Genomic DNA, 24,058 nt, shown 5'->3' with positions numbered 1-24,058 from the left:
ATTAGCAGGTGAATAGAAGTAAATAATCAGGTGAATAGAAGTAAATTAGCAGGTGAATAGAAGTAAATTAGCAGGTGAATAGAAGTAAATAATCAGGTGAATAGAAGTAAATAATCAGGTGAATAGAAGTAAATAATCAGGTGAATAGAAGTAAATTAGCAGGTGAATAGAAGTAAATAATCAGGTGAATAGAAGTAAATAATCAGGTGAATAGAAATAAATAATCAGGTGAATAGAAGTAAATAATCAGGTGAATAGAAGTAAATAATCAGGTGAATAGAAGTAAATAATCAGGTGAATAGAAGTAAATAATCAGGTGAATAGAAGTAAATAATCAGGTGAATAGAAATAAATAATCAGGTGAATAGAAGTAAATAATCAGGTAAATAGAAGTAAATAATCAGGTGAATAGAAATAAATAATCAGGTGAATAGAAGTAAATTAGCAGGTGAATAGAAGTAAATAATCAGGTGAATAGAAATAAATTAGCAGGTGAATAGAAGTAAATAATCAGGTGAATAGAAATAAATTAGCAGGTGAATAGAAGTAAATTAGCAGGTGAATATAAATAAATAATCAGGTGAATAGAAATAAATAATCAGGTGAATAGAAGTAAATTAGCAGGTGAATAGAAGTAAATTAGCAGGTGAATAGAAGTAAATTAGCAGGTGAATAGAAGTAAATAATCAGGTGAATAGAAGTAAATTAGCAGGTGAATAGAAGTAAATTAGCAGGTGAATAGAAGTAAATTAGCAGGTGAATAGAAGTAAATTAGCAGGTGAATAGAAGTAAATAATCAGGTGAATATAAATAAATAATCAGGTGAATAGAAATAAATTAGCAGGTGAATAGAAGTAAATTAGCAGGTGAATAGAAGTAAATAATCAGGTGAATAGAAGTAAATTAGCAGGTGAATAGAAGTAAATAATCAGGTGAATAGAAGTAAATAATCAGGTGAATAGAAATAAATAATCAGGTGAATAGAAGTAAATAATCAGGTGAATAGAAGTAAATAATCAGGTGAATAGAAATAAATAATAATCAGGTGAATAGAAGTAAATTAGCAGGTGAATAGAAGTAAATTATGCAGGTGAATAGAAATAAATAATCAGGTGAATAGAAGTAAATTAGCAGGTGAATAGAAGTAAATAATCAGGTGAATAGAAGTAAATTAGCAGGTGAATAGAAGTAAATTAGCAGGTGAATAGAAGTAAATTAGCAGGTGAATAGAAATAAATAATCAGGTGAATAGAAGTAAATTAGCAGGTGAATAGAAGTAAATAATCAGGTGAATAGAAGTAAATTAGCAGGTGAATAGAAGTAAATTAGCAGGTGAATAGAAATAAATAATCAGGTGAATAGAAGTAAATTAGCAGGTGATAGAAGTAAATTAGCAGGGTGAATAGAAATAAATAATCAGGTGAATAGAAGTAAATTAGCAGGTGAATAGAAATAAATAATCAGGTGAATAGAATGTAAATTAGCAGGTGATTGAATCAGAATAAATATCAGGTGACTAGAAGTAAATTAGCAGGTGAATAGAAGTAAATTAATCAGGTGAATAGAAGTAAATTAGCAGGTGAATAGAAGTTAAATTAGCAGGTTGAATAGAAATAAATAATCAGGTGAATAGAAGTAAATTAGCAGGTGAATAGAAATAAATAATCAGGTGAATAGAAGTAAATTAGCAGGTGAATAGAAGTAAATAATCAGGTGAATAGAAGAATAAAGTAATATCAGTGAATGAAGTAAATTAGCAGGTGAATAGAAATAAATAATCAGGTGAATAGAAGTAAATTAGCAGGTGAATAGAAGTAAATAATCAGGTGAATAGAAGTAAATTAGCAGGTGAATAGAAGTAAATTAGCAGGTGAATAGAAGTAAATTAGCAGGTGAATAGAAGTAAATTAGCAGGTGAATAGAAGTAAATTAGCAGGTGAATAGAAATAAATAATCAGGTGAATAGAAGTAAATTAGCAGGTGAATAGAAATAAATAATCAGGTGAATAGAATTAAATTAGCAGGTGAATAGAAGTAAATAATCAGGTGAATAGAAATAAATAATCAGGTGAATAGAAGTAAATTAGCAGGTGAATAGAAGTAAATTAGCAGGTGAATAGAAATAAATAATCAGGTGAATAGAAGTAAATTAGCAGGTGAATAGAAGTAAATTAGCAGGTGAATAGAAATAAATAATCAGGTGAATAGAAGTAAATTAGCAGGTGAATAGAAATAAATAATCAGGTGAATAGAAATAAATAATCAGGTGAATAGAAGTAAATTAGCAGGTGAATAGAAATAAATAATCAGGTGAATAGAAGTAAATTAGCAGGTGAATAGAAGTAAATAATCAGGTGAATAGAAGTAAATTAGCAGGTGAATAGAAATAAATTAGCAGGTGAATAGAAGTAAATTAGCAGGTGAATAGAAATAAATAATCAGGTGAATAGAAATAAATTAGCAGGTGAATAGAAGTAAATTAGCAGGTGAATATAAATAAATAATCAGGTGAATAGAAATAAATTAGCAGGTGAATAGAAGTAAATAATCAGGTGAATAGAAGTAAATTAGCAGGTGAATAGAAGTAAATTAGCAGGTGAATAGAAGTAAATAATCAGGTGAATAGAAGTAAATTAGCAGGTGAATAGAAGTAAATAATCAGGTGAATAGAAGTAAATAAGCAGGTGAATAGAAGTAAATTAGCAGGTGAATAGAAGTAAATAATCAGGTGAATAGAAGTAAATTAGCAGGTGAATAGAAGTAAATTAGCAGGTGAATAGAATAAATAATCAGGTGAATAGAAATAAATTAGCAGGTGAATAGAAGTAAATTAGCAGGTGAATAGAAATAAATAATCAGGTGAATAGAAGTAAATTAGCAGGTGAATAGAAGTAAATTAGCAGGTGAATAGAAATAAATAATCAGGTGAATAGAAGTAAATTAGCAGGTGAATAGAAATAAATAATCAGGTGAATAGAAGTAAATTAGGCAGGTGAATAGAAATAAATAATCAGGTGAATAGAAGTAAATTAGCAGGTGAATAGAAGTAAATTAGCAGGTGAATAGAAATAATAATCAGGTGAATAGAAGTAAATTAGCAGGTGAATAGAAGTAATTAGCAGGTGAATAGAAATAAATAATCAGGTGAATAGAAGTAAATTAGCAGGTGAATAGAAATAAATAATCAGGTGAATAGAGTAAATTAGCAGGTGAATAGAAATAAATAATCAGGTGAATAGAAGTAAAATTAGCAGGTGAATAGAAATAAATAATCAGGTGAATAGAAGTAAATTAGCAGGTGAATAGAAGATAAATAGCAGGTGAATAGAATAAATAATCAGGTGAATAGAAGTAAATTAGCAGGTGAATAGAAATAAATAATCAGGTGAATAGAAGTAAATTAGCAGGTGAATAGAAGTAAATTAGCAGGTGAATAGAAGTTAAAATTAGCAGGTGAATAGAAGTAAATTAGCAGGTGAATAGACAATAAATAATCAGGTGAATAGAAGTAAATTAGCAGGTGAATAGAAGTAAATAAGCAGGTGAATAGAAGTAAATAATCAGGTGAATAGAAGTAAATTAGCAGGTGAATATAAGTAAATTAGCAGGTGTGAATAGAAATAAATAATCAGGTGAAGTAGAAGTAAAATTAGCAGGTGATAGAAGTAAATTAGCAGGTGAATAGAAGTAAATTAGCAGGTGAATAGAAATAAATAATCATAGGTGAATAGAAGTAAATTAGCAGGTGAATAGAAATAAATAATCAGGTGAATAGAAATAAATAATCAGGTGAATAGAAATAAATAATCAGGTGAATAGAAATAAATAATCAGGTGATAGAAAGTAAATTAGCAGGTGAATAGAAGTAAATTAGCAGGTGAATAGAAGTAAATTAGCAGGTGAATAGAAATAAATTAGCAGGTGAATATAAATAAATAATCAGGTGAATAGAAATAAATTAGCAGGTGAATAGAAGTAAATTAGCAGGTGAATAGAAGTAAATTAGCAGGTGAATAGAAGTAAATTAGCAGGTGAATAGAAATAAATAATCAGGTGAATAGAAATAAATAAGCAGGTGAATAGAAGTAAATTAGCAGGTGAATAGAAGTAAATAATCAGGTGAATAGAAGTAAATAATCAGGTGAATAGAAGTAAATTAGCAGGTGAATAGAAGTAAATAATCAGGTGAATAGAAGTAAATTAGCAGGTGAATAGAAGTAAATTAGCAGGTGAATAGAAATAAATAATCAGGTGAATAGAAATAAATTAGCAGGTGAATAGAAGTAAATTAGCAGGTGAATAGAAATAAATAATCAGGTGAATAGAAGTAAATTAGCAGGTGAATAGAAGTAAATTAGCAGGTGAATAGAAATAAATAATCAGGTGAATAGAAGTAAATTAGCAGGTGAATAGAAATAAATAATCAGGTGAATAGAAGTAAATTAGCAGGTGAATAGAAATAAATAATCAGGTGAATAGAAGTAAATTAGCAGGTGAATAGAAGTAAATTAGCAGGTGAATAGAAATAAATAATCAGGTGAATAGAAGTAAATTAGCAGGTGAATAGAAATAAATAATCAGGTGAATAGAAGTAAATTAGCAGGTGAATAGAAATAAATAATCAGGTGAATAGAAGTAAATTAGCAGGTGAATAGAAATAAATAATCAGGTGAATAGAAGTAAATTAGCAGGTGAATAGAAGTAATTAGCAGGTGAATAGAATAAATAATCAGGTGAATAGAAGTAAATTAGCAGGTGAATAGAAATAAATAATCAGGTGAATAGAAGTAAATTAGCAGGTGAATAGAAGTAAATTAGCAGGTGAATAGAAGTAAATTAGCAGGTGAATAGAAGTAAATTAGCAGGTGAATAGAAATAAATAATCAGGTGAATAGAAGTAAATTAGCAGGTGAATAGAAGTAAATTAGCAGGTGAATAGAAGTAAATAATCAGGTGAATAGAAGTAAATTAGCAGGTGAATATAAGTAAATTAGCAGGTGAATAGAAATAAATAATCAGGTGAATAGAAGTAAATTAGCAGGTGAATAGAAGTAAATTAGCAGGTGAATAGAAATAAATAATCAGGTGAATAGAAGTAAATTAGCAGGTGAATAGAAATAAATAATCAGGTGAATAGAAATAAATAATCAGGTGAATAGAAATAAATAATCAGGTGAATAGAAATAAATAATCAGGTGAATAGAAGTAAATTAGCAGGTGAATAGAAGTAAATTAGCAGGTGAATAGAAGTAAATTAGCAGGTGAATAGAAATAAATTAGCAGGTGAATATAAATAAATAATCAGGTGAATAGAAATAAATTAGCAGGTGAATAGAAGTAAATTAGCAGGTGAATAGAAGTAAATTAGCAGGTGAATAGAAGTAAATTAGCAGGTGAATAGAAGTAAATTAGCAGGTGAATATAAATAAATAATCAGGTGAATAGAAATAAATAATCAGGTGAATAGAAATAAATTAGCAGGTGAATAGAAGTAAATTAGCAGGTGAATAGAAGTAAATTAGCAGGTGAATAGAAATAAATAATCAGGTGAATAGAAATAAATAATCAGGTGAATAGAAATAAATTAGCAGGTGAATAGAAGTAAATTAGCAGGTGAATAGAAGTAAATTAGCAGGTGAATAGAAGTAAATTAGCAGGTGAATAGAAGTAAATTAGCAGGTGAATAGAAATAAATAATCAGGTGAATAGAAATAAATTAGCAGGTGAATAGAAGTAAATTAGCAGGTGAATAGAAGTAAATTAGCAGGTGAATAGAAGTAAATTAGCAGGTGAATAGAAGTAAATTAGCAGGTGAATATAAATAAATAATCAGGTGAATAGAAATAAATTAGCAGGTGAATAGAAGTAAATTAGCAGGTGAATATAAATAAATAATCAGGTGAATAGAAATAAATAATCAGGTGAATAGAAGTAAATTAGCAGGTGAATAGAAGTAAATTAGCAGGTGAATAGAAGTAAATAATCAGGTGAATAGAAGTAAATTAGCAGGTGAATAGAAGTAAATAATCAGGTGAATAGAAGTAAATAATCAGGTGAATAGAAGTAAATTAGCAGGTGAATAGAAGTAAATTAGCAGGTGAATAGAAATAAATAATCAGGTGAATAGAAGTAAATTAGCAGGTGAATAGAAGTAAATTAGCAGGTGAATAGAAGTAAATTAGCAGGTGAATAGAAGTAAATTAGCAGGTGAATAGAAATAAATAATCAGGTGAATAGAAATAAATAATCAGGTGAATAGAAATAAATAATCAGGTGAATAGAAGTAAATTAGCAGGTGAATAGAAATAAATAATCAGGTGAATAGAAATAAATAATCAGGTGAATAGAAGTAAATTAGCAGGTGAATAGAAGTAAATTAGCAGGTGAATAGAAGTAAATTAGCAGGTGAATAGAAGTAAATTAGCAGGTGAATAGAAATAAATAATCAGGTGAATAGAAATAAATAATCAGGTGAATAGAAATAAATAATCAGGTGAATAGAAAAAAATAATCAGGTGAATAGAAATAAATAATCAGGTGAATAGAAGTAAATTAGCAGGTGAATAGAAGTAAATTAGCAGGTGAATAGAAGTAAATTAGCAGGTGAATAGAAATAAATAATCAGGTGAATAGAAATAAATAATCAGGTGAATAGAAGTAAATAATCAGGTGAATAGAAATAAATAATCAGGTGAATAGAAATAAATAATCAGGTGAATAGAAATAAATAATCAGGTGAATAGAAGTAAATTAGCAGGTGAATAGAAGTAAATTAGCAGGTGAATAGAAATAAATAATCAGGTGAATAGAAATAAATAAGCAGGTGAATAGAAGTAAATTAGCAGGTGAATAGAAATAAATAATCAGGTGAATAGAAATAAATAATCAGGTGAATAGAAATAAATAATCAGGTGAATAGAAATAAATAATCAGGTGAATAGAAGTAAATTAGCAGGTGAATAGAAGTAAATTAGCAGGTGAATAGAAATAAATAATCAGGTGAATAGAAATAAATAATCAGGTGAATAGAAGTAAATAATCAGGTGAATAGAAATAAATAATCAGGTGAATAGAAGTAAATAATCAGGTGAATAGAAGTAAATAATCAGGTGAATAGAAGTAAATTAGCAGGTGAATAGAAATAAATAAGCAGGTGAATAGAAATAAATAATCAGGTGAATAGAAGTAAATAATCAGGTGAATAGAAGTAAATAATCAGGTGAATAGAAATAAATTAGCAGGTGAATAGAAGTAAATTAGCAGGTGAATAGAAATAAATAATCAGGTGAATAGAAGTAAATAATCAGGTGAATAGAAATAAATAATCAGGTGAATAGAAGTAAATTAGCAGGTGAATAGAAGTAAATTAGCAGGTGAATAGAAGTAAATTAGCAGGTGAATAGAAATAAATAATCAGGTGAATAGAAGTAAATTAGCAGGTGAATAGAAGTAAATTAGCAGGTGAATAGAAGTAAATTAGCAGGTGAATAGAAATAAATAATCAGGTGAATAGAAATAAATAATCAGGTGAATAGAAGTAAATTAGCAGGTGAATAGAAGTAAATTAGCAGGTGAATAGAAATAAATAATCAGGTGAATAGAAATAAATAATCAGGTGAATAGAAATAAATAATCAGGTGAATAGAAATAAATAATCAGGTGAATAGAAATAAATAATCAGGTGAATAGAAGTAAATTAGCAGGTGAATAGAAGTAAATTAGCAGGTGAATAGAAGTAAATTAGCAGGTGAATAGAAGTAAATTAGCAGGTGAATAGAAATAAATAATCAGGTGAATAGAAGTAAATTAGCAGGTGAATAGAAATAAATAATCAGGTGAATAGAAATAAATAATCAGGTGAATAGAAATAAATAATCAGGTGAATAGAAGTAAATTAGCAGGTGAATAGAAGTAAATTAGCAGGTGAATAGAAATAAATAATCAGGTGAATAGAAATAAATAATCAGGTGAATAGAAGTAAATAATCAGGTGAATAGAAATAAATAATCAGGTGAATAGAAGTAAATTAGCAGGTGAATAGAAATAAATAATCAGGTGAATAGAAGTAAATAATCAGGTGAATAGAAGTAAATTAGCAGGTGAATAGAAGTAAATTAGCAGGTGAATAGAAGTAAATTAGCAGGTGAATAGAAATAAATAATCAGGTGAATAGAAGTAAATAGCAGGTGAATAGAAGTAAATTAGCAGGTGAATAGAAATAATAATTCAGGTGAATAGAAATAAATAATCAGGTGAATAGAAATAAATAATCAGGTGAATAGAAATAAATAATCAGGTGAATAGAAATAAATAATCAGGTGAATAGAAGTAAATTAGCAGGTGAATAGAAGTAAATTAGCAGGTGAATAGAAATAAATAATCAGGTGAATAGAAGTAAATTAGCAGGTGAATAGAAGTAAATTAGCAGGTGAATAGAAATAAATAATCAGGTGAATAGAAGTAAATAATCAGGTGAATAGAAGTAAATTAGCAGGTGAATAGACGGTCTCTTACACCACAGAGCAGGCGTAGCAGCCCGGCTTGCTGCTGTCTCGGACGAGGAAGGATCCGTCTCTCTTCCCGCGCAGCAGAGACTCGGCCTGGATGCGGTTGATGTTTCCGAGACGCCACAGACGCTCGTCGTGGTGAGGAAGGTCCTCCTCATCCTCCACCATGCTGTACTCACTGAGGGAGGGGGGGGGGTAGGTTAGCAGGGAATGAAACAAGCTAAGGATGTGATGCTAACACATTATCAAGAGATGATGTATCTGGCTGTCGGGATGAAGATTACAAAATCATTTCTAATGGTTTTTCTAAGAAATCGGACCTAAATGACTAATATTGCAGTTTCACATTTGCTTTCATTTAAAGACTTACGTATTACACGGTATTACATTTCTACTCACATAACACATAGATTTTAGGAATATGTTCACCTTGCCTTGTTGTTGGTTAAGGCAAGGAGGTAAAGATGAAATCATTCCTAAAATTGGTGTTTAACTAGGAGTTTAAGAAGAGTGTGTGTTGGATAAAACAAGTTGATTTATCAAACTTACTCCTCGGTTGTTTCGTTCTTCAGGCCCAGCCACTCGTTGAGTTTCCTCTGACGAACTCCCTTCTGCGTCAACCACCTGACAAACACAGTATAATGATATATCAGTTAGTAATGACTGTGGGTAGCATTCAGCTATCATGCGTCTCTGAGCGTGTCTCTCACATGAGGTACTGGTCCCTGGTCTTGCGGAGCTGGATCAGGTCTGGTTTGATGCTGTTCATCTTCTTGTCGATCTCTCTGTAGTCTGCGGCCTGTGTCTTCAGATCCACCTCCAGGTGACGCTTACTGTCCACGATCTCACTGATCCGAGACTTCAGCTTGTCGTAGTTCTCCATGATCCTGGAAAAACATTTTGAAATCATTCAGTTTTTATTACACACAGCGATTGAAAGCCAAAATGCAAATGGTCTGCAAAAGGCTAAAATCCCTGTGTGCCCTCCAGAGGGAGTTTCTCTCCCCCCTCCCCTAACCAATCAGAGCAGACTGGGCTCTGGTTTCAGACAGAGGGTGAAAAGAGGTGCTGCAGCACAGGCAGTATGAGAAACATAAAGAGCTTTTTGAACATTAGAGCATGGAGACATGTAGAGACACTACATACTGATATACACCTGAGAATGAGCATCCTCTATAAGTGTCAATCATACGCATTAGTGTAAAGAAATATATTATAAATCCCAAATCAAAAGGAAACTAAGCATGTGAGTCGATCTGACAGGACAACACATCTTTTTTTATTTAGACTAATTTGACCAGCAGGTGGATTCTTCCTTCAGCCTCTGGTGCCATGGCAACTAGGGCTCATTCACAGTGTGTGTGTCTGAAAAAAGGTCTCTTCCACAGTTGCCGTGGCAACAGCCCTACCTCTGGATCTCCTTGTCGTTGCCCTCCCGGCGAAACTTCTCGATGTACTCTTTGCTGAAGCGGTCCTGAGTCTGACACTGCTCCTCGAAGATCTTTATGGTCTCGTTAAACGCCTCGATGGCCGTCCTCTTCATCTGGATCTCCTGAGGGGAGGAAGAGAGGAGGGTGTGAGTGTGTTACTGCCTTTGTCGGACATAGCTTCCTCACTACATTCATTTAAAAAGTGATGGAAGGTAAGTACACTTAAGTGAAATATTGAGATAATTTACCTAATGTTTATACTTTATGATTCAGATTAAATGATACAAAATATAATCAGCTAATAAATGATATTATTTTAGATTCTTCCTAGGTTTATTTAAAATCATTAAAATGAGCTCCCCCTTTCCACCTGCGACACTACAGTGATGAACAGGCATCAATACTTATAATATTAGAATATAAAACTGGTAGCTCAAATTAGCAACCTGATTGGTTCAAAGCTGTGATTCAATAACCATATCAGATATATGACGTCTAGTTATTTGCACTTTTACACATGTTGATGTAACTGATGTGTTGTTGCGGCAGGGTCATGTCATGGATCTGGTGACAGATGTAAAGTAACAAAGTCAACTAGATAAAACCTTCTATACAATGTGAAACATTAAGGTTACTCTATGTGGAGTGGACTGAGCAGATAGAAATCCACCTGCTAGTTGACAAGCTAAACTATGTCAACAAAAAAAGTTGGACAACTTCGCACAGAATATCCAAGAAAGAGAGATTTGCAGCAGAAAAACACTAACACACAAATAATGTAAATAGATTGTTTAATAATGACATCAATATATAAAACTAGCCTGTGATGAAAAGGGAAGCTGCTAGAGTACGTTTCATGCAACCACTCCGGATATGCAGCGAGAGCCTTTCTTATTGTGATTTCTTTGTTATTAAAAAAAGTCTTAAGACTGTCAATACATTACAAACCGTAATGTGATTATGCACTACTGCTTAAGTATAGTATATTTTATTCTGAAAGGGCCCATGTTATCTATTGATGTCTAAACATTCTCATTCTGGTCTGTAATGAGAACTTTGGAAATACAAAAGACATAGTAATGTGTTTTATTCTCTTCTATGAGGAATACATGTAATTAAAAGTCATTTCAAGTGCATCTTACAATGTATAATGTTCCCCTTGAATTTATAATTCTTTACAATTTCAATGTTTCCTGATAATGGGAGATCATTTTGGTGTGTGTGTGTGTGTGTGTGTGTGTGTGTGTGTGTGTGTGTGTGTGTGTGTGTGTGTGTGTGTGTGTGTGTGTGTGTGTGTAGGTGCTGTTTTGATGTTCGCTAAAATGTGTTTTCTTTATATTGTGGTTATTCCTTAAAAATAAATTGTGTGTGTGTTTGTTTCATCGTTGTTGTTTCTTTTAAAGCGGTCAACATTAACGCCTTAACATTCGAGATTCATTTTGCTTAACGCTTTTTTTTTTAATGTGCTCATATTAATCACATTACCCAGTTTGACCCTAATGTGCTGCTGTGATACCAGTACGGATGTTTACCATGAAATGCATAGCAATGCAAAAGCAGAGGAACTGACACCAGCTACAGGTTCTGCACTGACTGGAGACCAGTGGACATCAACAAGCAAGGGCACAGCTAATCCCTGACAAATGTTCAGCACTTGTTCTTTAGGTGATGTGAAAATGGAGGAAAGGCATTTTGCTGACCCAAGATATTGGACAGGAGCTGCGTTTCACTTTGGTTAAATGGATTCCTTGCTTCCCTCACTTGCGTCGTTTCCCTGCGTCTAGTCCCTCCCACCAGGGAAGCATGGAGGAGCAAGGAAACCACGAGAAGCAGGGAAATGAGTTTTAAGAGCAATGGGACGTCCTTTCCTCCGGAGCGTCACATGAAGCGACGTCCGTTTGTGATGATGCCGCACAGCTGTTCGTCTGACAGCAGCTCTGTCCCCGTTATTTCCACACACCCCCCCGCCTCTGTTAGCACACATTTACTGACACAAACATATCATCTGTTGCAGACCCCAATAAATAAAATAAAATAAGAACTCATTCTCAAAAAAGATAAACGCCCTTCTTAAAATGTAAACGAACAATAGTTTGATTAATATTGATTAGAGTGCACAATAGAAATAAAATAATTGAGAGAAGAAAAAGAGATATGTTATCTATCAAAACTCAGTTAGATTAACATTCATTGGATTGCACACTTTGTGTGTTTGTGTGGATATGTAGCACATTAACATTTAAATAGCACTTAATGACTGACTGAATGGAAATGACAATAAATGAAAATGTGAAACGAAAAAAGCGATCATGAAAATGGTTTCAATAAATGAATAAAATGATTTTTGACCACTTTGTTGTTCAGATATATCACATATTTGTAACTAAATGATACATGAATTGAAACAAAACACGGTATAAACTGAGGAGTGACTCCCGTGAGGTTCATGTATTTTCTTCACTCCGCTGGGAAACTGCTCTCATGTCAAGAAGCATCAGATCAGTGCATGCACTGCCTCGTCCAATCAGTGAGCGATACACAGTAAGGGGGCGGGGCGAGTGTCTGAGGATTTTATCGGAGGATGGTCTGGTGGTTCCTCGGTTATAGCTCCTCCATTATCGCTCCTCGCTCCTCCGGCAAAAATAAGAGCCATGGGACGCTACTCAAGATGGCGCAGACAAATCAACTTCTGGTGAGACCGAGGCCGAGGAAATGAAGAATAAGAGAAGTGAAACGCAGCCTGGGTCACCACTGCAGGAACATATAGTGCTTGCAGTATGATAGCAGCAGAGATAATATGCCCTGTGTAGCGCACGTTATACAGAGGGCGATCACACTGGCTTTGCTGATGCTTTAGATAAGTGGCGGGAAATTGTCTGAATTGATGCCAATCATTCAGAAAACCTGTTATAATAAAATAAAAAACCCTCTGATTTCTCTAACCAGTTTGTCATGAATGTCTTTATTACAACACCACGTGTATTTGTTTTATCCCCCCCCCAAAATCCAAGTAAATAATGGTATTTTAAACGTGTGATTATTAGTGTTAATAATCTGCACAGTACTGTGTACCTGTGAGGTTCTGGTGTATTCCTCGTACAGTCGGTCGTACTCCCGGTTCTTCTCCTGGTACTGCAGGTGATATTCGTGGAGCTTCTTCCCTACAGCTTCAATGCTGTCCTCCTTCACCACCTGGTCCTGAACAACAACAACAACAACAACATGTCCAGTCAGACGACTCAATGAGTGAGGAACTATCAGTCTCAGAGTAGTGACGGTGCACATACCTGCTGGTGTTTGGACACCGGGTACAGCAGCTTGACGTCCAGTTTGGGGTTGTACTGCGCCAGGGACTCGTGGCGGTAATGGTTGATGAGCTCCACCACGGAGCTGAAGGTCAAAGGGTCGGAGAAGCCGTACTTCCCCTCCCGGTGGAAGATCTTTATCAGCTTGTTGTTGCCTCCTTTCCTGTAGGGGTCAGAGCACATTTTCTACGTCACAACCAACACAGACATGTACTATGTGTTTATCTGTTGTACTGCAAGTATCTATGGATATATATATATATATTTGTATTATTATTAATGCCTCTGCTGAACTGGTTAGGTTTCGCTTGGTTTGTCAGCAGGATTACGGAAAAACTACAAACCTGATATTTATTTAAGTGTTTTACACAACTGAAATATAGAGAACATAACAGACAGTAAATGATATACAGTGCAGGGAGAGGAAGAAACCCCACTGGGATAACATGAAGGCTCCACCTAAATAATGATACATTTACAATTAAAGAAAACGAAAGATTGATATACAAACAATAATCTGAATACAATAATGATGGCAACCTTTTTTTAATAATCAGAACAATGAGTCAAATGGTCTGAGCAGTAAAATACAACACATTCTGCAAAGTGTTTGCAGGTCTTACAGACGCTGAATTACTAACTAGTAACTGGTTCATGGCTGTCGGGCTTATGAAAAGCAATAACAGAAAAAAAACATCCCCAGTAAAGATATGTATCACCTAGACCAGGGGTTCCCAACCCCCGGTCCGCGGACCGGTACCGGGCCGCGGAGGTGTTACTGCCGAAAAAATATTTTATCATAATATTTTTTAATTTTTGCACCTATACCAGTCATATTATTTCATCCAGTAGCCTAGTTAATCTTTCACCAGAAAACCGTTGAAAATGGCTTTTATGATGTTGCGAGGGATTCGGCGGCTCAGCCTGGTCTCAGCCTCTTGTGCGCACGAGAAAGTTACCGGTGCGCCAAGGAGGAAGAGGAGCGCGCAGGAGACAACCGTTTGATTGCAGACTGTTATGTTGATGTGGGCAAATGGCAGTGCATACATTATTTGAGATATATTTCAAACTCGGACTTCATTTTAAGGACATGTCGGCCAGGGGTGTAGAGCTATTTGTCTAAGCACCGGATTGGCAAAACAGGAGAGTAAACCAGTCTGACTTGATCTATGAATTCATGTCCGGGACTCTCACGGTATCTGCTGCCCGCAGCTGTTTTATAGAAGAAAACCTCCTTCGTGAAATGGCTGCAGCATCAGGAGGCAGCGGGACGTATACTCCGCCTCTGAGAAGTGCAGCACCAGCGCGCCGAGAGCTGTGCCTTTTTACGCACCGCCTTCGCTGTGTTTACCTTCATCAGAACAGTTTAAGAGTGACTGCAGGCTGCTACGTGTTAACCACACACACCTCTGTCTACACACATCGAACTGCCCGATTACTCCCTCTTTTATTAGTTTTATGAAGGAGATGTCCAGTTACCAAGGCGCATGATGTGTGTGTGTGTGTGTGTGTGTGTGTGTGTGTGTGTGTGTGTGTGTGTGTGTGTGTTCGGTGTGTCTGTCCGACACCGGCATTTGTTTTCAAATGACCATGAACAGTCATTTACACACATCTGGCTAACTCCATAGGTAGCCTGTATGCGGGTGTTCCATTAGAAGTTAGTTTAATCTTAATCTCGATGTAGTGCTAAATGCTGTCGGACGTGCACCGGAACGAACGTCACTATCATAATATCTTGTGAAAATAAATGACACACACACACACACACACACCCGTTTTGGTTTTAAAAACTGAATAACGTTGGTTTTCCGGTTTTCCGAAAAAACAAAAAACGACACTGGTTCTTTTTTAAACGTTGTTAATATGTTTTGGATGCATATTGTTCTAGTATTTGTTCAGGCTGTTACATACAATTAGCCTCTGTTGCTACCTGCTGGTGGTGAGTAAATATTAAAATCAGTTAAAATTGACAACCGGTCCGCGATTTTTTTTTTTATGTATCTGCCGGTCCTTGGCACAATAAAGGTTGGGAACCCCTGACCTAGACAACTGCTGATGTCCCATCGCACAGAAATCTGATTTGGTTCTATTTAGGGATGCTCCGATCGATCGGTCAACGATCGAGATCGACCGATACTCACTCTCTACCGATCGATCGGTGCTCTCTAAACATGCCGATCGCATGACGTAAAATACATGACACTTTTCTCTGTGTGCGGCAAAACAAGCTCGCCAAAATGGCTTCACCGGTCTGGCATTATTTTAAGGTGTCCGAAAAAGACAGTAAAATAGCGGTATGCAACGTGTGTGAAGCAGAAATCCTGCAGCTCCGCCCGCCGGACCGGTAAGCGAAGCGAAACACACAAGAGTTAGACCTAACACACTTAGCTATGTTATCTACCTCTGGAACAAGCTAAACTAGTCATTATAAATATATGTATTCTTCACTGTCGGGTCACTCATTACTGGATCAGTGAGCTGCATGAGATACTGACAGGCTGTCAGGAGAGAGAGAGAGGGGGAGAGAGAGGGGGGAGAGAGAGAGGGAGAGAGGAAAAGAGAGCGCTTCCGCTAATTTCTCCTGTGTTATTATCCAAAGTGAATGTAAACTTGAATAATGTACATCATTTGAATGTAATAATTAAGTTGATTGTTGTTTGTGGAAGCTCCAGTGAATGAGCCCCATTAACTGAGTTTTAAAGTGATGTTTAAATCTTCCATTTAGGCCCCGCCCACTCGATCGGATCGGCATCGGCCGATACTGATTCCGGCGATCGGCCCCGAAATTGGCGATCGGAGCATCCCTAGTTCTATTGGTGATAGACATAATCTAAACAGATGGGGTCTCATTTATAAACATTGAATACGCTCAAAAGATAGGGTATGTACATTTCGAGGGAGAGTTTGCAATAAAAAAGAAAAACGTGTCTAAATAATACAGTGAATCAAAAGAATCCCTCATCATATACGGAGAGTTCTTTGGCAAAAATGTATAAAAGCCAATCTTACAATGAAGAGAAAATACCTGTTTGAGACTCCAGAATGCTAAAATAAAACATCATTTGGAGAAAGAAATAAATACGGATGTGTGATTGCAAACATCCCCTTGAATATGTTCTCCAATTATTACAGGTTATAGCGCTAGCATTTTATGAAATGTATTTTCCTAAAGGACAGAAGTAGAACGAGTGCATGGGTTATATATCAAATAAGGCTATTAAATATGACACAAAATGGATGGAAATTGTTTCTGTAAATAAAGTTTTGTACATACATGTGCAACCCATCTTGAATGCATTTGGTTTACTATTATTTCTACAAAGGAAAATAAATAACGTTACATCTGAGGTTTCCTGTGCGTGTTGCACAGCTGTAGTTTCTAAACGAGGCCCCTGGATGTGTTTGAGGAGATGTTGATGGAGGGGGTGGACATGTTTACCTCAGAGTCAGAGTGTAGTCTCCGTGCATCTTAGTAGAGGCGTCTCGCACCAGGAATGTACCGTCAGCTGTGTCTCTCAGCTTCTCATTCACCTCCTCTCTTAAAAACACACAAAGGAAACACACACGTTAAAACAATACACACTGTGCAAAGTCTGATACAACACTCTCTGCTTTCATTGGACCAGGTGAAACCGTTTGTAAAGAATCAGTGGAAGTGATGTTTTCAGATTCTTTATTTCAGTTAAAGTACTAAAACCGCACTAGAGAAAAACTCAAAAAAGGCCTTGCATTGAAATCTGTACCACAGTAAAAGTATGTTGGTATCACCGGTCAAATGTAGTTCAAGTATAAAAATGTCTCTTTTACGGTGGCCGACGGGTGCAAACGCGTTACAACAGCCCACACATTTCCAGAGAAACGCGCTGCAGTTTCAAAAATGAAGCAAATAAAAAATACATTCAAATAAAGAAACATCTTCACCAACTGACCAACCGACGAGACAGGCTATTAAAAGTGCTGCATAAAGGAAACACTGCAAGAAGCTCAAACTCAACAAAAACAGGGACACTAAAAGGTGACGCACACAGCTGGGACTGGGACGCTTGTGACGCAAACATCCCTAAAAGGGTACGTTTTATTGGCTTATTTTAAAGGTTGATATTCATGTATATGTTACATGTACACAACTACGGTGTAATATGCAATGAATGAAACACTTGGGTCACAGGTTCCTCAACATGTTGCATCACATGATTATTTCCGATATTGTTGCCGCTCGTGTTGTCAAGTTTGTGAAGATGTTTTTTCATTTGAATCATTTTTCAAAACTGCAGCACGTTTCTCCGAATGGAAATGTTTTGGGCCTTTGTAACATGTTTGCACCTGTCGGCCACTAAACTCACTGCTACAGTTATATTTGTATATACTATTTATATTAACAACATGATTTGACTGTTGTAGTTGGTTAGGGTGAAGCTCATTTTGAACTATTAACTGATGATTATTTTCATTACAGATTCAAATGGCTTTCTCAATTGACAAAATGACTAGGGAGTAAAAACAGAAACAATTAAATATTGTAATATGACCATATCTTAAGATGAACATTTATTTTTTTAATCTTGAAAAATGAATGTATTAGAATTCTGTCAAATGAAGTACTGATTAATCAACTAATCATTCCAGCTGTACTTGTATAAACTGTTGGGGAAGTTGAAAACAGCATGAAATGATACACAGTATTATTAAGTGTGTGTGTGTGAGAGTGTGAGTGTGAGTGTGAGTGTGAGTGTGAGTGTGAGTGTGAGTGTGAGTGTGTGTGTGTGTGTGTGTGTGTGTGTGTGTGTGATAGGGCTGAACGATTAATCGATTTTAAATCGAAATCGCGATTGTAATAATGATGTAAATAACCCAATTTGTGTTCTTTGAAATTGAAAAGGATATTGCATTGTACTTTCGTTGCAGTTGTATATGTCTTAAGTGTAATTTGGCTTGGCTTCCTATTTTTTATGGACATGCTTTTATTTTGAAGGAGAGTTAGCGCTGTTGACAGGAAGTTGTTGTTGCTATGGAAACAATGTGATGGAGATTAAGGGACAAAAGTAATATCTACATATAAAGACGGAGAAAGTAAACAATAAAGTGTATGGTTAAGTGTTAGCACCACCCAAAGAGGCACAAGCTCTTCGGAGATTTCAATAAATTCAACAAAAAAAAACAGGAAAAAAACAATATCCGAATAACGAAATCGAAACCCGAATAGTACTCCAACGAACGAATATTCTGATACAGCACTAGTGTGTGTGTGAGTGTGAGTGTGAGTGTGAGTGTGAGTGTGAGTGTGAGTGTGTGTGTGTGTGTGTGTGTGTGTGTGTGTGTGTGTGTGTGTGTGTGTGTGTGTGTGTGTGTGTGTGTGTGTGTGTGTGTGTGTGTGTGTGTGTGTGTGTGTGTGTGTGTGTGTGTGTGTGTGTGTGTGCGTTACCTGGAGATGTCCCCCCAGTACCACTCGGCGTCCTGCAGGGAGATACTGTTGTTGAAACTACAGGCAGCAGCTGGAGGCGCTGGCTTGGCCGGTTTGGGAGGCAACGCTGCGACAGAGACAGAGAAATCAATTATCATATCAACTTTTTTATAAACAGCATCTGTCAATGAAAGATCACTTAAACAGAGCTTTTCATTTAATTCAGTCTGGAAGCGTTTTGAATGTTTCAAAAGTAGAGCAAGTGGAGCGACTGATACACCATGCAGGCCAATATTAGCTTGTTGTTAAAGAAGCATTATTATTTTGAACCAATACTATTCCACCTAGTCCCGCATTAGCATGCTGTGATTGGCTGGTACTTATCTCTCTTAGATGAAGCCCTCCTAACATGTGCCATTTTGTTTAGTGGAATAGCTATGCTTGACATGATCTACATTGGAGTTGAAGAGCAATTGAAATTGTTTGTGAAAATTGAGAATATTATTGTGGTATTGCTACGAGTTATTGGAAGTAAAGATAGAAGGTAAAGTAAAAATACATATGGGTTGTATAAGTTGAGTCTATCAGTATAATCAGGCTAATTGAATCAAGTTATCTATAGTCATATTCAGCACAAGATAATATTTTCAGCTTCTATATTAGGTCAACATTTGAAGCAACTTTAATTAATAGTATATAACAAAACTACTGGAACACATGCGGTCACAGCCCAGGGTGGGACTTTAGGGCAGGACTGTTGCTGCTCTTACAGCAAAGAGTACTAAGTGTTCCAGTTTGCTGATAAGTACATGTCAGCAGAGAAATGCATTTGTTACAGTGTACAAACAAACTTGTATGTAATGGAGACTGTCTCTAATGGATATCAGCCCTACATTTCTGTACTTCGTTGTCTTGTTACATGTTATCCAACAAGAACATGGCGGCCTGCCGTGAGCTAAAGTAGGCCAATTTATAGGCCAAGTTTTAACCCACACCACCTTTTCTAATGTTAATTATACATCACTCAGTATAGTTTTTCACACTGCATTAACCTCTTCTCTTCAAATATATACACTGCTAACCAATACATTTGACCCTTTTTTTCCCCTCATCTCCCAATAAAAAAAGTATTTTTGTTGTCCTTGACAGCTGATATATCAAGTGAAATGTGCTAATTAAAATGTTCTGTTGTTCGATACTGGTTAAATGTTCAATACATTGTGCAGAATGTAGAGGATGTGCAATAATTGAAATGTTACTTTTCAGTCCGTCCATTATATACTGTTTTTCCCCCTTTGACATATTGCTTTATTTATCGCCTACCATTTCACGGTGTTGCTGGACCCTGCCGCTGGACAAATAATTGTCTAAAAAAAACAATTGGATTGTTTTAATGTTTATTTGTCTACGTTTATGTGTTTCAGTGAAAAGAAAACTGACTTGATATGTTAATAAACTTTGTCTGTCCACTTGGAGGCAGGAGAAACAACATTTGAATTGAACTTATCAGTTGCATATTTCCACATCAAGCAGTAACAGATGCAATGTTCACAGAGAAACGTTGTGTTTGCTTCCACTTGATGAATCCAAGTCCAGTTTTCTTTGTCTTGTGGATCTGTTTTTGGTCTCTACCAACTCCTGGGGACAAATATCTATCTCTGCTGAATGCTCCACTATCTTCACTAGCTAGTCTCTAAATGTGTCCGTTTTCTGTTTGCTGATGCTCACGCTATGAGACCGCCCGGTATGAATTGTTGGCTAAAAAACAATGAGCTGAAATTCTCTAGAAAGCTCCGTAAATCTGAGGGGAGCTGCAGACTCAGCTTCACATTTACTACCAGAGATAGTGGGCTACAACCCGTGAGCCCCATGCAGGACGTGATATAGGAACACATTTCCCTTTCTTTGTTTATATCCACGTTTTGTTCTCATTTATTAATGTTCTTTTTGTAGCACTTTTTTTTGGCAAGAACATTGTTACCAGTGGTCAAGAGTATTTTCCAGAGTATTTGCACAAGGCCCGACAACTGCTGATATATTATTATTTAGAGGTGTTACCTATGTAGTCGTATACTAATCACCTATGTATTAGGGATGTTAAGATTCACCGATTCGCATCGGTGCACCGGCATAAACGTTCAAGATGCGAGTGCACCGGTTGAAAGAGTGCACATCGGCTACAGTTTGGGTTGAACTCGCGATGCATCGATTGTAGCGTCTTTGCATCGGTAAAAAACAGATTCATTCATATAAAATCCCCTCATCCTGTCAGCACTCAGCAGAGACGATCTTTGCTTCGCCACTACGGAGGCCGAGAGTCTCAGTTATCGACACATGGAAGTCGAGGAGAAAGAGAAACACAGCGCACCGAAAAATACCTACAAATCAAACGTTTGGCAACACTTCGGATTTTTCAAGAAAGACGGTCAACTTGAAAAATCGCTCGCAAATTGTTAACCATGCCATGCCGCTTTAAAGTACACAAGTAGTACGAGGAACTTAGCGACGCACATAAAGAGGAGACATGGGGTCTGCGGCTGAAAAGAGAAACCTCAAAGTTAGACTGAGTTAAATCACTCAGTGAGGTGTTCTGTCAGAGAGAGTGGTGTTTAGTTTACAGCAGCCTGTGACGGCCAATAATAGTTAAATGTCTTCCTTACTGTAAGCAGTTATGAAAGAGCCGTTTGTGAAAGGTTCTCTGTATTCTTTATTGTTCATATAGAAACCACTGCTTTCTGCTCACTGGTGAGTTAGCCTATGGATGAGTGTTAAGCACATCAGGCTGGCAGCTGTATGGGCATTGCTCTATGGTAGCTGTTATTTGCACATTGTTAATCCTGAGCAATGCATCCTTAAAATGTTTATCTGTGAGGTGTTATAACATTGTACTGTACTCTGGAGAGCTTTTTAAGGTCAAAAAGAAACAGCATGATGGGATGCACTAGCAGAGAGAACCAAATATGTAAAGCACTTTTTTGTTAATTTATGATTTGCTGCATATAAGGAATAAAACAAAAACCCTCTGTCGTACCATATTGAATTGTATCGTTATTTTGCATCGTGTTGAATCGCATCGTATCGCCCCGTATCGCATAATGTTGAATCAAATAGTATCGAACAGGGGTGAATCGTATCGTATCGCATCGCATCGCCCGGTGCTTCAAATGTATCGTTAATGTATCGTATCGTTGGAAACGTATCATGCGCATCGCATCAGCCTCAGTGATGGAGATGCACATCCCTACTATGTATACCTATGCTAATAAGGAACAATTTATGAGCAAATGGGAATTATTATTGAGCACACCTGGGTCATTTCTTTTGTAATGGTAAAAATATGAGAAATAGACAAGAGTTGGACAAATCAAACTGGTATCCAAAGTTCTGTCTTTTTGTGTTTCATTGCTTATATGTGATGAAGGGTTACGTCTACGTTTTTTTTCTTTGAACAAATAAAAACAAACAAACAACAAAATTAAAAACAATACACGAATGTCATGATGAAGATGGCCCCTTGATATTTGCTTATGCTAACTCCTAGCTAGGGTTAGCTCAGGTGATAGACACCTCCAAACCTACGGCAACAATACACATCCTGCAAGTTTACGGAGACTGCAAGTCCAATCACATGCAGTCTCCAGAAAAATACAGACTTTCTCAAATCTGGAATAGTCAAATTCTCTGGGTTGAACTTCTGAAACTACTTAACAACCACGGGTATTATTCAGACACATGCACTTAAAGGTGGGGCAGGTAAGTTTGAGAAACCGGCTCGAGATACACTTTTTGTTATATTCCATGGAATGCTCTTAACATCCCGATAGCAATGAATATCTGAAGTGCTTTGACAATAAATACATAAAGAAATGTCATCTGTGGAAGCCGTGGCGCTGTAAAAAGCACGACCAATCATCTGAGCCGGCCCGGCTAAAATAACTGGATGGCCTACCTGCCTGTCAGCCTTCCATCTGTGCACAAACTTATCTCGTGCCCTCATTGGTCATGTGCGCGTTCGTGTGTGTTGGAGGAGGGGCTCTGTAGGAAGTGGCAGATTTGTTCCGGCTGTGTATTTTCAAATTCTAGCGCACTCGAGCTGGTTTCTCCAAAATTACCTACCCAACCTTTAATATGTTGTACATCCAAATGATCAAACCGTAAATGTAAAAATATCATGGAATAATAAAGAAAAATCGGTTTCACTCCTGCGACATTGTGCACATACTAATAATGTACATATTACATTACCTTACATTGTACATTAATGTACATATGGAAAACACAAGTGAAAGAATTTGGCATTTATAACGCAATCAACGACATAAAGTAAAGAAATGTAACGATGTACGTGCTCTGCTAAAAATGTGACAAATGTTATGTTATGATTAACCCATCAGCCTGCTTGGCACAGAGGTCTCGAACGTTGCACTCTTTATTGTTTACGTCTAGGTGAATGCAGCCCGTTACAGTTTTTTAGTGGGAGATTATCCATGTCTGCTGTAAGGGGCACAGAGAGTGTCGTGTGCTGATCATATTGTGAAACCCCCAGAGCCAAAGTAGTAATTGGTGATATTGGGCTATGTAAATACACATATTTGTGAGGCACGAGAGTTGGCTCCTATGCAACCAACAACACCTTAATCTGGGTCCAAAAGAAAATAACTATATTCTGATTAAATTACTAATAACCTGTTGGAAGAAATATGGTATATAAATAAATTAAATTAAGATATTGAACGTTATTTTGTATGTAAAGCAGAAATCAGGAACAACGTTCCAGCTGGGAAAATACTGTTATCAGCCTTTAAGGACTGAAATCATTTCGCACACAAGTGTTGCAGGATTATGACTCGGAGCAGTATCAGTGGCATTACAAATTCAATTTAATTAACGTGGATATTTCTCTGGTTAGTCCTGTGTAACGTTTGTGGCACCATGAATGTCCTTGTATCTACCCTTTAACGCTGTGATGCCTGTTCGCATAAGTAAAGAAATTGAAGAATTGAAAAGTGCGTAAACTATTATGAATAATAGTGACTAGCACTGAAGTGTGACGTTGTTGCCCTTTCTGCTTTTACAAACCAAATAATGCCACCATTTCCATCCAGTACATTTTTCTTTAATTCAAAATTGCAATGTAATTCTTATCAGTATCTGTAAATATACTAAATGTGTCAATTAGGGCTGCACAATTAATTACAATTATACCAAAATTGCAGTTGGTCGTTCCCTCTAATATCGCAAACCATATCACAAATGCAATATCAGTCTAAATAATTGCAATTCGTTTTTTTCCATATATTGCAACCCTAGTGTCAATATGCATGATAACGTCGTTTTTCTGTAACTAACGGAATACAGTTAACTTTTTTTACATCGTTTTCGTATTCCTTTACTCCACAAGCCTGCATGCTCTAC

At 35.9% G+C, this 24,058-nt stretch overlaps 1 protein-coding gene across 2 annotated transcripts in view; it reads right to left on the bottom strand.

Moving 5' to 3' along the window:
• The window catches only part of LOC117535004 (phosphatidylinositol 3-kinase regulatory subunit alpha-like), a 56,605-nt gene that overhangs the window by 4,737 nt on the left and 27,810 nt on the right, over nucleotides 1-24,058 (bottom strand). For both annotated transcript variants that reach the window (XM_034199317.1, XM_034199318.1), the window contains 8 exons: nucleotides 18,665-18,770; nucleotides 16,682-16,780; nucleotides 13,225-13,405; nucleotides 13,010-13,135; nucleotides 9,917-10,059; nucleotides 9,218-9,394; nucleotides 9,057-9,131; nucleotides 8,515-8,685 (listed from right to left, as the gene is read on the bottom strand). In XM_034199317.1, the coding sequence (XP_034055208.1) occupies nucleotides 8,515-8,685; nucleotides 9,057-9,131; nucleotides 9,218-9,394; nucleotides 9,917-10,059; nucleotides 13,010-13,135; nucleotides 13,225-13,405; nucleotides 16,682-16,780; nucleotides 18,665-18,770 (1,078 nt within the window). The remainder of the gene's footprint in view (nucleotides 1-8,514; nucleotides 8,686-9,056; nucleotides 9,132-9,217; nucleotides 9,395-9,916; nucleotides 10,060-13,009; nucleotides 13,136-13,224; nucleotides 13,406-16,681; nucleotides 16,781-18,664; nucleotides 18,771-24,058) is intronic.

The sequence above is a fragment of the Gymnodraco acuticeps genome, unplaced genomic scaffold, assembly GCF_902827175.1.
Source record: "Gymnodraco acuticeps unplaced genomic scaffold, fGymAcu1.1, whole genome shotgun sequence".
In the NCBI taxonomy this organism is placed as follows: Eukaryota; Metazoa; Chordata; class Actinopteri; order Perciformes; family Bathydraconidae; genus Gymnodraco; species Gymnodraco acuticeps.
Note: the sequence above shows the minus strand (reverse complement) of the source record. Positions and strands in the feature narration are given on the sequence as shown.